Source organism: Chelonoidis abingdonii, chromosome 4 (assembly GCF_003597395.2).
Source record: "Chelonoidis abingdonii isolate Lonesome George chromosome 4, CheloAbing_2.0, whole genome shotgun sequence".
In the NCBI taxonomy this organism is placed as follows: Eukaryota; Metazoa; Chordata; order Testudines; family Testudinidae; genus Chelonoidis; species Chelonoidis abingdonii.
This window is the reverse complement of record NC_133772.1, coordinates 51,687,542-51,701,959: the sequence shown is the minus strand read 5'-3', so window position 1 is coordinate 51,701,959 and position 14,418 is coordinate 51,687,542. Positions and strand designations below refer to the sequence as shown.

General features: G+C 39.1%; 1 protein-coding gene across 10 annotated transcripts in view; it reads left to right on the top strand.

Annotated features, from left to right (window-relative positions):
- The window catches only part of DENND5A (DENN domain containing 5A), a 125,262-nt gene that overhangs the window by 66,716 nt on the left and 44,128 nt on the right, over positions 1-14,418 (top strand). For all 10 annotated transcript variants that reach the window (XM_075065171.1, XM_075065162.1, XM_075065170.1 and 7 more), the window contains one exon: positions 4,377-4,564. In XM_075065171.1, coding sequence (XP_074921272.1) covers positions 4,377-4,564 — 188 coding nt within the window. The remainder of the gene's footprint in view (positions 1-4,376; positions 4,565-14,418) is intronic.

The window sequence follows — 14,418 nt, the reverse complement described above, 5'->3', positions numbered from 1 at the left end:
ATTGATGATATCCTTAAATTTCTGAGTGAATTGTGGCGAGTGGTCTTTGATTCTTTCTTAGGTGTAAGTTAGCTGGTCTTGTTGATGTAATCATCATGATTGAGAACTATGATGGCATCCCCTTTGTCTGCTGGTTCGATCATTATCGGATGGTTAGATATCAGAAACTATATAGGTGTCCTCTCAGCAATGGAAAGATTGTGGTGGATGTGATGTTTAAGGATTTCAAGTCAATTTTTTTCTGAAGCAATCAATATAATAATCAAAATGTCATCTGCTATGGAGTGTCCAGTCAGATAATATTTTTTTCTTATGCCTGTTGATGGGACATGATAGTTGTGGGTGGTGGTGTCTTGTTGCGAAATAATTTTTTTGAAGCATAGTTGTCAAAAAAGTTTTCCCCATGATCTGTGGTGAGGCAGAAGTTCAATCCCTTGTAGACTACAGTTAATTCGGCTCCTGTTAGGGCTACTTTTGATAAATTGATAATGGAGTCTCATGCTTTGTCCTGGAGATGAAGTTCTGTGGGTTGTGGAGTTATTGTAGTTCCACTTACAAGTATCTACAGCAGCAAAGAAAAGGAAGGTTTTTTTTATCATTGCAGTAAAATAGCTAGATTCCCATATACAGCGTGTGCCAGATATTTCCCAGAGAAGTGTTGTTGTTACTCTAAGGCAGCATTTTCAAAAGTGTGGGATATATTCCACTGGTGGGCAGCATGAAAGGCTAGCTGAGGGATATGGACAAACCTCTTAGTAGTTCTTCAGTCTTTTTTAAGGTCTCTAGTTGTTATGGTTGTGTATAAGACTGTAAAAATACAAAGCAAGTGTAGCTGATGCAGATGTATCTATGTGAGTTTGCAGAGAGCCTGAAATAGTAGATCTGAGATGTGAACTGCCTCATTCATGTTCATGAATGTTAACTTAGATGCCAGTGATATTTTAATATCATCGCTAATTATTTCAGTGCTCATTTATGCCTGTAAGAAGGGAAAGGAAGTATTGTATCAAGATGTAGGGAATGAAAAGTTAAGGATGCATTTTAAAATAAAATTCTTAAACCATGGTAAGTCTTTAACAACACATGGGGAGGTTGTGTGTGTGTGCGGGGGGAGGGCAATGGTTTCATTTTCCTCAAGAAAGGGTTCAAGTTTTCAAAAATTTTTGGGAAATGTTGCTCTAAGTCCTTTTACGTTGAGTGTTTTTCTGCCAGTGTTGCTGCACTAGTGAAATTCCCCAATGTCAAAGTGTTTCACTGGCATAATGACTGAGTTGTGCCAGCACAACTTACGTAAATTTTGAAGTAAGGATAAGCTACATTAGTGCCAATCACTTCTTTTTTGCCCAATGCAGTGCATCTATGCTAGGGGTGTGCTATACTTGTGCAATAAAAATATCAGTGTAGCAAGGCCTTGCTACAACTTTTTGTTTTAATACTGTGAGTATGCTTGCTATTCAGTTTGATTTTCAGGATTTTTCTTTGTTTGGTGTGAGCTCTTCAGAAACTTTTCACCAAAAAATGGAGAAAGATGGTGGGAAGTCATGCAAATGTCAAATACTTCCCTCCTCCACGAATGTCTTTTTTATGTATCTGGTTGAGTGAATTAATAAGCTACATGCCACTTAGGCAGAAAGAGTATCACATTCACATTTATGAATCACTGCACATATGATGTGGAATATGGCAGAGATTTCCCCCCCCCCCTCAATTTTTTTAGACCAACTTTAGTCTATCTAAACATCTTCTTTTTCATTTTTCTTCTGGCATAATTGATAAACAGCAATAATTAACAACAGTAAATGGGTTTTTTGGTTACATGCAAGACCTATAAATACTTTAGTCCATTAAACAGTAAATAAAGTAAAAACAATACAAAAGTAATACCTTTGGGTTAGGGCTTTTCCATAATGTGTCTGTCAGTCAGGCTATGGGAAAGCAGACCTGATTGTGGACGATAAACCAACCCTGCTAGTGTAAACATTCTCTTAATTAAATTCAGAGATCAAAGGGGAAAGATGTAAAAATAATATGGAACAGATGTAGATTAGAGTTTCTGTTCTCTGGGAGCTCAGTGTGGATTACTGTTTACAGGAATAATATATCAGTTTCCAGACAAAAATATTTAAGACATGTAAAAAAGGTCAGCCATTTACAGGATGAAAAGAGATGCAGAAGATTATTGCATTTGTTAAATAAATATGGTAGGCCAAATTCAGCCTTGCATAAGTGTGTGCAGCTCCACTGAAGTCACTGAAGACTGAATTTCACCCTGAAAAGTCAGGAAATAACAATCTTTTAAAAAGTGATACATTCTGGAAATGTGAAAATATACAATTGTATATTAGGAAATCAGTGTTTTTAATTTGAGACTTGTTCTTTCAGATTAACATTCCTTCTCTGCAACTGCTGGACTCTTCAGTATATATGTGCATGGCTGCTTTTGAAAATTCCCTTTAAAATGAAAAACATTAAATGGCAGAATGAAGTGGGTTGGTCTGTTTGTTTGTTTTTGTTTTTCAAACCTTTTCCCTTCACATCTCTTGATCACTACTTATTTGTCACTCTCCCTTGCAGTCAGGCTTTGATTAAGGTAATGATCTACAAATAACTTTGGGCAGGCAGACAGACCCCAGTACCCAGACATAAGTTGCAGAATCAGTATGTAAGATAGTAAAAAAAAAGAAAAATGAATTCCCTTGTAATCATGGAATTCACAATTACGTCAGCAACTTTGTCCTTAGTGTGCATCACTAGTTTTGCTTAGGAATCACATTGGTCTTTAAGCAACGTTATATTCTGCAGTCTGAACACTGAGTAGGGCTGACAAGGATGGAATTGCAGCCATAACTTTGAATTTATGGACACTCAGTATCTTTAAAACAAACAAACAAACATTCTTGCTCTCTCCCTTTGCCAGTTCCTCCCTCAACATAATTAGACTTGACACCATGTGTAGCAATTTTTGAAATGATAATGATGGGCTGTGTATTCAGATGCATTTCAAAATTTATATTTACTAGGTTTTGTAAACAGGTTGAGAAGTAGAAAAACCTCTTCTCTGAGGTTGGGGGGAAGAGAGAACTATTTTTTTCCTCCTCTGCTCATTATTCATTTTTTTAAATGCAGCTTCTGGCTAGAATCAAACATTGCTGAGATGCTTTGAGGAAGACTGTTGTTGTATTTCCAGCTTGACTGGAAGTGAGAATTATCTTAAGTCTTGAAACCTTGTTCGTGCGGTCTTTGCCAGCTCAGTTTACAGAGCAAGAGGTTTAGATACATCAGCTAAACCATCTGAACTTTCAGGTGCTTATCTGCACTGAACTACTGGATCCTTTGAGATTCTTCCATTGCTAATACCTAATCAATTGTCTAAGGGTTTCAGAGCTATTAGGAATGATTAAAATCTCTTCTGTAAAAAGTATTTGCTTTAGCATAGTTTTGTAGTATGAATGCTTAATAACTGCCTAGTAAAAAATCCTTTAGCAATAGCTGTCGACAGCAGCATATTGGACGTGTGGTTAATCATCTTTTAAAAATCTCTCAGCCCTGAATGCCTGACTTAAACTTCTGGCAAAAACTAGCACTGTATAATAATCAGTTGCAAATTCAAATGAAGCTGTTTCTGATCTCTTACCCAATTATTTGTTGACCACCAATGTTGTGCTTGTTGTTTTGCAAAATGGATTGCAGCAGTTTTTAATAAACACATTTAAAAAAACAAAGTTGTTTCAGAGATACCCAGTATGTTGGGTTTCAGCCTGGTTCTAGCTTTTGTAGTGAAGTTATAGACCCGTAGCAAGTGGGAATTCTGCTGGAAATACTGGTATCTTATCTCACAGTCAGGGCCGACTCTACCATTTTTGCCACCTCAAGGGGGGAAAAAAAAACAAAGCCACCCGAAGTGCCGAAGCACACAAACAAACAAAAAAAAGCCACCTGGACTGTGTGGCCCCAAGAATGGACGGAATGCCGCCCCTTAGTATGTGCCACCTCACATGATATTAAATCACCATGTGATTTATTTATTTATTAACCAACCTAAGTTACTAACCAACCAGGATGCTTTTACTATGTTATTAACCAATTGTAGAATACTAGTCAGTTATTTTGCTGTGAGAATTATATATATAATACACACGTGTGCGCGCACACACACTTTTATGCATAAAGAAGGAAACAATGAATTTGACCCCTGAACCACTAAGTCTGAGTATCACTGGTGTAGATAATACATTGTGGCTCTGTGTGCCACCTTTTAGACAAACTGTTACACTTGGACTTTCTAATTCAAACTATATAGCATCCCATCAATTTATTGCCTTGAATTTAAGTGTATTTCTTTCACAAAACGTCTTTCTTTCTTGTTTAACTTTTAGATTACCAGAGATTGATGACTGTGGCAGAGACCATCACAGCACTAATGTTTCCATTCCAATGGCAGCACGTATATGTTCCCATCCTGCCAGCCTCTCTCCTTCATTTCCTAGATGCCCCTGTCCCTTATTTGATGGGCTTGCACTCCAATGGACTGGATGACAGGTCTAAGCTGGAATTGCCTCAAGAGGTGAGAAAAACTTGGCTGGATTGATAGATATTTTACAGGGCTACTAGGTTATTTTGGGAGAAGTGTGAGAGAGAAACTGAGTGAACAATGAAATCTATAATAAGGAGTGTAAGGTGAAAACACACATTATGGGCATTCCTATTTGCATTGGCCTGATGGATTTCATTGGGGTTATCAGATAAAATCCATTCCAGTGAAACAGAGAAATAAAACTCACTGTTTTGGGAACTTTCTGCTCTAGTAAAGTTTAACCTTGTAATCTACCAGCTATAGTGTATTAATGCAGTAAAGGTACTTGAAGAAAAAATACATTTTGACCTACAGAGAAGTCAATGTTTGTTTGCCAGTTGACAACAGTTGTGTGGTAGACACTATACAGACCCAGAACAAAAAGATGATCCCTACCCAAAGGAGATGATGATCTAAATATGGATTTGGGGCAGCACAAATGGCTGCATTATATTTATTTTGTCCCCTTTACCCACCCACCACCAGCTTACAAGCTCAACAGGAAAGGTTGGTATGGCTTGCTGTGGAAATCAGGGTGTGCAGTGATAGGATGACCTTAAGCACTGTCTGAGACAGCATAGGGGAATGGCTGCAGAAGCAGGTAGCTGTCAGCCTGAGGCTTCTAAACCAAATAGGAGCAGAGTCCTGGTAGACTTGAAATTAACATGCAGCAGCAGCAGGCACCTTCCCATGCTGTTCAACTCCAAAATCCTCAATGGGATCTCCACCTCAGAGTTGTGTGAGAGCAACTGGCTGGCCAAGGTCTGCTCCTGCTTGGGAGCTGTGTTGCATATTGGATCATATTGTAATCAATTAGTGCCATATAATTCATTCTCAAAAATACTGGGAGTTTAGAACCCTAAAACGACATGCAAGGAGGTGTCCAGAAAGTGTTTGGCCATCCATCCTGCCCTCATACGAGTAATATATGGAAGCAATTTGGAAGTCTGAACATACTGGCATGCGAGAGCACATTACAGTAAAATAGAGTCTTTCCAGCATTAATGAGAGTGTCTAAATGTGTTCTTAAATCATCTTGGTTTGGATGAACTGATTTTGGAAAAATGCCTAAATGCAGCTATTGATGCAAGAGTATTGCATTGTTTTATTCATACTATTTCTTTCTTTTTGCTAACAATGACCATCAATATTCTCTTGAGTGACATAGACATCTAGCCTTTTTCAGCAGACTGTTACTTTCAGAATTAATACCTGTGAAATGCAACTTGAACACTGATTCAGCTGGCGTTGAAATCAGTTCAAATGCTAGTGTAGGCAGGACAAATACATCGTCAAGACTGGCCACATAGGGAATAGGAAAATATGTGAAAACTCTGGTTATGGAATCTAAATGATGAAGAACAAAGAAAAGGGTCATGAGTTTATGGACATATAGTTGCCTCTTTTTGTTTTCATTTTAACTTATGTTTTTCAACATGATAAAAGAGAAACCAGCAAGAATTTGGCAGAAAAATACATGCTTTTCGTTATCCAGCAGTGCAGATACACAGCTTGAGATAGAAAACTTCCTAAAAAGGCCTCTTGATATTCGAGCGGCGATTATTGTGTAAACCTCCACTTTGGTCACCATGCCAACCCTTTGTTGTTTTTATTCAAATCCATATGTCAACTAGTGTTTATAATAGTTTATATTCAGTTGTTGGTCTTAGGAACTGAAAAATTAAATCTTTCGCTACAGATATTTTCACATTCTTTTTAATAAGCATTGAGTACATTGTGTTTTTTTTTCCTAATGCAGCTAAGCCTACACTAAGCCATCTATTTTTGTTTATCTCCTTGTTTATGCACCAGCATCATTAATGACACCAGCAGGAACATGCAGAACTTTGAGAACGGTCAATTACTTCAGCTTACTTTTGCTAGCAGATGTTCCTCTTGGTTTTGATGGGCCCAATTAACATAGCTAATATTGATTTTTTTTCTTTTAGTTTTTTTAGCTGCCAGCTGGAGTGAAATGAATGTGTGTGTCTGCATATGTGTATTAGTAATATATATTATTTATTAGCATATGGATTTTTTATTCATACAGTAGTCTAAAAGTCAATGGTCCATAATGTGAAAAAAATATAGTTCCTTCCCAGTAGAGGGGGAGAGCTTGTCTTTAGAATCTGGAGAAAATTTCCCAACAACTTAACATTAATAATTTTTATTTTCACGTTTTGAATCTACACTGTTTGACAAGTAAATGGCTTTCTGAAGGGCTTTCTCAATATTCCTAAAAGACCTAAATAAGAATATATCACTCTCTATATGCTCAAAGTAATCCCTCTAGCACAGGGGTGGGCAAACTACGGCCCATGGGCCGGATCCGGCCCCTCAAGGCTTTGGATCCAACCCACGGGATGGCCCCACACCGCTCTCAGAAGTGGCCAGCACAACGTACCTGCGGCACCCAGGCATGGGGGCAGAGGGCTCCTTGCGTTGCCCTTGCCTCCAGGCACCACTCCTCGCAGCTCCCATTGGGTGGGAATGAGGAACTGCGGCCAATGGGAGCTTCGGGGGAGGTACCTGGAGATGCGGCAAGGGCAGCGCACGCAGAGCCCTCTGCCCCCCCGCCACTCCAGGGGCCGCAATGCTTCCTGGAGTGGCGCAGCGTGGGGCCAGGGCAGGCATGCAGGGAGCCTGCCCTGGCCTCAGTGCACGTCACTGCCACTGCGGAGCCACTTTAGGTAAGCGGTGCAGGGCCGGAGCCCAAATTCCTCCTGCCCCCTGCCCCCCAACCCCTGCCCTGAGCCCCCTCCCACAGTCTGCAGCCCTCCTGCACCCCAACCCCTTCCCTGAGCTCTCTCATACACCCTGTACCCCTCCTCTGTCCCAATCCCTTGCCCTGAGCCCCTTCCTGCACATTGCACCCCTCCCACACTCCACACTCCCTCCCGCACCCCAGCCCCCTGCCCCGGCCCTGCATACCATTTCCCCACGTAGATGTGACCCTTGGCCCAAAAAGCTTGCCCACCTCTGCTCTAGCACCTACATTTGGGAAGTTTTGTTACAAATAACTGACACAGTGATACAGAATTAAAAGTTGGTTTTCTATAGCAGCTCATAGATAAAACAATCTTCTGAGGAAAATGTAGCATTGAAAGGGTATTCCAGTATAATTAAACCAGAGTTTGGAATAGTCTGAACTAAAACTTAACTCCTCTGAAGCTTAAATGGTTCAATTTCTTGTTCAAAGAGCCAGATTGTATCACTCTTACACTCAGTGAATATAGAGTATTTCATTCTGAGAAGTCCCACTGTGGAAGTACAGATAGACTAAATCTGAACTGAGTTTTATCACTTTGTCTTTACTGCTTCACTAGTTCACTTCCTTTCTGCTAAGAAAATATCAGCAATGCCTCAGCGGATGACTGGAACAAGCACGTGTGGTCTTCAGATTCCAAAAATGTTTTTTTCTAAATAAAGAAAAAACGCAGTCAGTCCCAAAGTATGGCAGGTTTCCTCACCTCTTCTGTTTAGGGATGACCGAGGCAGTACCATGTGGATATTTATAGGATTTTTGATATTCAGGATCCATCTGAGCCTTTGGCTGTTTTTACAATTGCATTTTTAACTGCTGTGTCTGTAATTAAAATGGTCTTAGGTTTAAAAAAGGAAATAGATTTTTCTTGAAGGTAAACTGATGGCAAATAGAGGGGGAAGCTGAGGTGCCAAAACACTTTTTAGCCTTAAATATTTATACAACTTCCCTCCTCTGTGTTCTCCATTTCCCTCTCCCTCTCCCCCAGTGAACCATAAACTGGAGCCTCTTATTTTGTTTTCTGATGGTTTCCTCTTATTTTGGAAAAGCTTTGTTTCCACCAGACCTCCTCTGTTGCCTTATTTTCAAGGTTTGTAACATGAGTGGCCACTCCTAGTAATAGATTGGAAATATTTTCTGCATTACTTTCAATATTATTGTGATTTTTTTTTTTACATCACATGTTTTTCTAATGTACCAGATCTGGTGCTCACCTCTGGTGATTGCACACTTTAGGTCTTACAGGGTTGTTCCCCATCTAGGATTGTCTGCGATGCTCCATGTATGGAATCTAACTTCTGTAGTTTGCAAGAAGGCTTTTTATTTTGAGACATGTTTTGGAGCTTGTTTGAGTTGTTCCTGAATTACCAGGAGTATTCTAAAGGTACTGCAAACTTCTGTGGTACAAATATACAAAAGATAAGTAAACCAAGCTATGCTCAAGTAGGCCTGCAGAACACAATAACGTGCATCTGTGTCCTCTCCCACTCATTATGGATGAACACTACATACAAGCAAGCCTTGGTCTTTGGTTACAGTGTACTTTTGATGTGCCCCAAACTGGGGATAGAGCTACCTATGTATGTGAGTGAATTTGGAGATCTGCTAAGGTAGATCTACAGTGCAACCTTATTCTATCTAAATACATGTGCCTGCCCAAGAGGTGAAATAGAGAAGAAAAAGAGATCCGTACTAAAGAAATCTTCATGCAGCTTAATGTGATCATTTATTTTGGAGTTTCTCGCCTATTTTGAAAATGTGTTGTCATTTTCTGTTTGGCATAGCAGGTGAGAGTTTTTTGCCATGGATTCTATTAGTACAATCACAAAGATCAGTATATCATCAGTAATATCAGCAGTCAGCTTTAATATATTTGGAAATGCAGCTGCAGGCTGATATAAAAACTGTGGATTACAGTAAACATATACTGTCCAATATCCTCAGTTTTAAAACAAATAAAATAAAAAAAACTTCTGCTGTTCAGTTCATACAACAGTGGAAATATACAGCAACTAAAAAATGGCATCACGCAGCAGTACGCGAAGCCTTGTAAGGCCTAATAGTTGTATTGAGACAAAAGCAAACTATTAAGATCAGTAACAAAAGAGCTTTACAGTGTGTAGCATCATCTGTTAGCTCAAAGTTTGGAACACTTTTCATATTGTACAGAGATCAGAATAATTACATATAGGAGCTTATTTCCAAATCCTGCCTTTCCTTGACTTCTGATAGTAGAAATCAAAAGTTGTCTTACACCATGTGTGAGTCAAGAGGAGTTTTACCCATTCTTCAATTTATTGTTTTTTGAGTTGGTCAGGAAAAACATATTTTGACACACAGTTTGTGGAATTACAAGACTGAGTCTTTTATCTCTAACTCTTTTACCCAAAGAGAGAGAGAATTCAGTTAAGAAATATGAAGTACCTAATTTAGACAAATGGAATAGAACTGAGTTTTAAGAACTAGCTAGTCAGTGGTTTTCAAATGGAGGACATTTAAGAATAGAATCTTGCAACTGTAAACACAGTAGGAATATCTACACGAGTTTTAAACTCTAGATTTCAATTGTTTTCAACACTTCTGGGTCTAGGGTGGAACAAATGTTTGTGGAGTGTCCAGACTAGTGTTTACAAACATATTGGCTAACTCCAATTAATTGGCAGTTGGCTTGAATTAAGTCTACAGGAGACAGCCCATGAGGATTATACTGGTATAGTTAAAGCAGTATAGCCCCCAGTGTGTGGAAACAGCACTGTTTAAAACGTTATAGCTTTGTTCCAATATAGCTAGTCTCATATGGAGATGCCAGTATAAATGTGCCACTCTAGAGCTTGTACTGGTGTAACTATTTCAGTTAAAAAATCACAGTCCTAACTGCTGTAGTTTCAGTAGTACACAACTAGTGTGTAGACAAGCCCTTGGGTACATTGGAAAGTCATCTGCTGAGGGTGAAATTCATTCAAGTTCAATAAGGCCTTGAAAGAGCCTGAATTCAGCAAAATCAAATAAAAGGAATTAAGGCTTTGAAGCTGTGTATATAGAGTTTAGACCTGCAATGTGCCAATAGTGCTACTCATTTGCATAAAGTTGAGCATATGTGCTTAAATTTTTGCTGAATTAGAGACAGAGTGCTCAGCATCTTGCAGGATTGTGCCCATGGTGGGGGCGTGGGGCTAGTGGCTGCATCGCAGGCCTCTCAGGAAACCAGAGAAGGAAAGGGGAGGGCCTGTACAGGAAGATGCTTCTGTAAAAATTGAAGTGGAGGGAAGGACAATTCAGTTTACTGTAAATATTTTTAATGTTGGTGCTAAGCGTGTGGTTTGTTTATCAGTAATGTAGATCACAGTGCTGATTACACAGGCTGTCATGCAAATCATAAAAACCTAGCAAGCAATAGCATCGGAATGTTTTCTGTATTTCTTTTAATTTATCTTTTAAAGTAATTTGCTTGCTCAGCTAAATTGTGAGAATAATGCAACAGTTTATCTGGGGCATTTCATAGTACAGGCTTTATTTGTGTATTTCATCTGTTTATGTGAGAAGAAATGTGGGGTGGAAAGCACAGTGGAAATTCAAATAGTAATCATTTTGAAATTTTGGATGAGATTAAGCAGTGTTGTGCTGGAAGAGTCAAACACAAGCGAAAACACTTGTTTCGGAATGATGTGGTCCTGTGATCTTGGGCAGATTTCTTTTTCTTTTCCAGTGAAGTCAGAATGCGGAAAAGATGACATTTTTCACATTTGAAGGTGAAGTTGTGCCTTGGGCCAAAGCTTGTCTCCATCAGCATTCTAATCCCAACCACTGCAAAGATCTCACTTCTCAAATTGGATCTTAACAAGGGCCTTGTTTTTTTGTTTGTTTGTTTGTTTTACTATTCCAAAACAAAGCCCTTTGTTTCTCTGAATTCCAACATATTAGATCATCTTGACCAAGAGAGTTACTTTGAATAATAATGGCTGCTTTGTGTGTTTCTCCTATTAATTGGTCGAATGATTTGATTTCTTGAAGATGCTGCATATTCATTTTGGACCCTGAAAAGGTTGTGATGACCAATTTTATGTCATTCCTACTGCTCAGCTTTAAGACAGCCATTTGCAGAATTAATTTCTACAAGCTGCTGCCGCCAGTAATACTCCCCTGCAAATTCTGATTTGGCATGAAGAGCAGCAGCAATGTGAATCAGTGTAAATGGTCATCATGGATACCTGCAGGAATGGAAGAGAAACTTTCCTTGAAACATAGAACCCATAAAAATGTTCTCTAGGCAAGACAGCCTTTATGGGGCCAAATTCTGCCCTCAGACATACCATTGGAGTTAGCCTTTAAAAAGCCTTCACATGTGTTGTAAGCATATTCAGTCTCTCTCATGTCTATGCAGAGATGCATAGGTGAAAGTGGTCTGATCTTGCATCTGCTTTGCATGTGCTTAGTTCCATTGACTTGAGTGCATAAGGCTAAGCACATGAGTTTTTGCAGGATTGAGACCTTGGATACCAAGGTGAGAGGTGCTTTAAAAATGCTTGACTACTGCTTCTGAACCTTCTTCATACTGTAACATTATCTTACCACAGAAGCATTTTTTTTGTGTGTCTGGACCTTCTTCCCATCTAACCACAATGGGAGAGGGCAAACCAATCTCTGAAGCCTGCTTGTGACCCCACCCCCCTCTCCCAGTTGAGAACCTGTGCTAGACAGATCCCGTGCTGTACACAGGTTTTGACTCTGTTTTATGCAGATGCAGGAGAGGAGTTTGAGTAACATATGCACATTGTATGAAAAGTTCAAAATAGAAGTATTTTTTTCTACTTTCAGCATAATGACAGGGTGGGAACTTACTCATTGTTAAGTGAATGAGCTATTTTCTCTGCCCTTTAAGTGTCCTTTTGGGAGACATTGATGCATTTTCCTCCTCTGTTTTTAAATGGAACTGAAAGGAAAGATACAAGCTTGATGCAGGAATTACTGAGTGAGAATTTTGGCTTGTATTCTGTAGAACAGGGGTCGGCAACGTTTCAGAAGTGGTGTGCTGAATCTTCATTTATTCACTCTAATTTAAGGTTTTGCGTGCCAGTAAAACATTTTAACGTTTTTAGAAGGTCTCTTTCTATAAGTCTATAATATATAACTAAACTATTGTTGTATGTAAAGTAAATAAGGCTTTTAAAATGTTTAAGAATCTTCCTTTAAAATTTAAATTAAAATGCAGAACCCCCCAGACTGATGTCCAGGACCCAGCCGGTGTGAGTGCCACTGAAAATCAGCTCACGTGCCGCCTTCGGTACCCATGCCCTAGGTTGTCTACCCCTGCTATAGAAGGACAGTGGTCCCTCCTGGTTTTAAAATGAGTTTTGCCATTTATTTCATGAGGCTAGGATGTCACCATATGAGTCTATGAAAATTGATTTACCCATCACACTCATAAGATTGACAGACTTGAAGCCCTATTTATTTTGGTCCATAAAAGTTTGATTACAGTGTAGGCAGGACTTTAAACTATAACAGTCAAACCATATAACATTTTAGTGCTTTGGAGTGTAGTATGACTGATTACTGCAGGAGGCTGGGAAGAACCCTTTTATTGCACGGATGAGTGCAATGTTGGGTATAATGAAAAAAACCATGGCACTGAGTCTCAGAGCCTGGGTCAGCTGACTCATGCTCATAGGGCTTAGGCTTCAGGGCTAAAATTGCAGTGTAGACTTTTGGATTTAGGCATGAGCCTGGGCTCTGAGATGCTCCTCCTTGTGAGACTAGAGTCTGGGCTCTGGAACCTGAGCCCAGATTACTCTATCACGTTGTAGCCTTTGGAGCCAGCCATGGCCATGCCAGGGGTCTTTTTTATTGTATTGTAGACATACAATAAGTGTGGTTTGTTTTTTTTAACTGTCTTTTGAAGCATGAGGTAGTAGCTGAAGCTAGAGGCAGGATACTTGACAAAATAAACCAATAATATAGGCCTGTATGGCAATGTAAATATATTTGTGTGGTTAGTCTCTGAAACCAGAGACTAAGTTTGTGATGCCCTGTCAGCAATTTTTCTAAGATGGGTAACATCTTTCCATTATTTAAACTGAACTTTTAAAGTTAGTTTTGACTTTTAGAAGTGTGTTTGTGTGTGCACACGCGCGCATAGCAAACCAAGAGATAGCCCATGCATAAATTTCTGGAGGCTGGCATTGTTCACAAGCCAATCAGACTATGCTCCCATGAGTAAGTCATCAGAGCTCTTTGAGTGAATGGTGAAAACCTCTGTATGCTTTAATTTTTCATTCTGTGGAACTTATTGATCCAACTCTGAATGCATGTATAATTAGAAAAAGGAAAAAATTAAGTAACTACAAATGGACACAATGTCAATTAATGGACTCAATGCCTCTTCTCTCCCAAACCCTTAAAAAATAAATTGAAAAATCAACACTTTCCCAAATATCCTGCAGATTGATTTAAATAAAGGTAATTGAAGTCAGGGAGTGAAAAGCCTTAATTTTAATCACCGATTTTTAATCAGCGTTTCCATTTGTACTTCTATTACCTTTTTAAAGGTGCATTCTCATTGGTTGATGTAAATCAGCATCTTTTAATGGTTATAACTAAATTTCAGGGCCGCCCCGAGGGATGAGGGGGGAGAAGTGGGGCAATTTGCCCCAGACCCCACAGGGCCCCCATAAGAATATAGCATTCTGCAGTATTGCAACTTTTTTTTTATGGAAGGGGCCCCCGAAATTGCTTTGCCCCAGGCCCCCTGAATCCTCGGGGCGGCCCTGATTTACCCTAGATTTGGTATATCTTTTTGCTACTAGATTATATCTATATACATTTACTGAAGCCATTTTATAGTTTAATGTTTTCAAACTCTAATTGTACATTTTTAGTGTAAAGTATAAAGCTTGACCTCAAAGATTAGATGTTTTCTCCTGATTGTTTCTTTATATGGGAAAGCAACTTTAACTGAAAAGATTTAAAAGAAGCTCATGAATTCAGCATATGTTTTTTATTTAAGTCTAGGCCTTAGCGCATTTTTAAAGAGAATCTAAAAAAGTATTGTTTTAAATAATCACAAAAATCAGATTTAAATAAA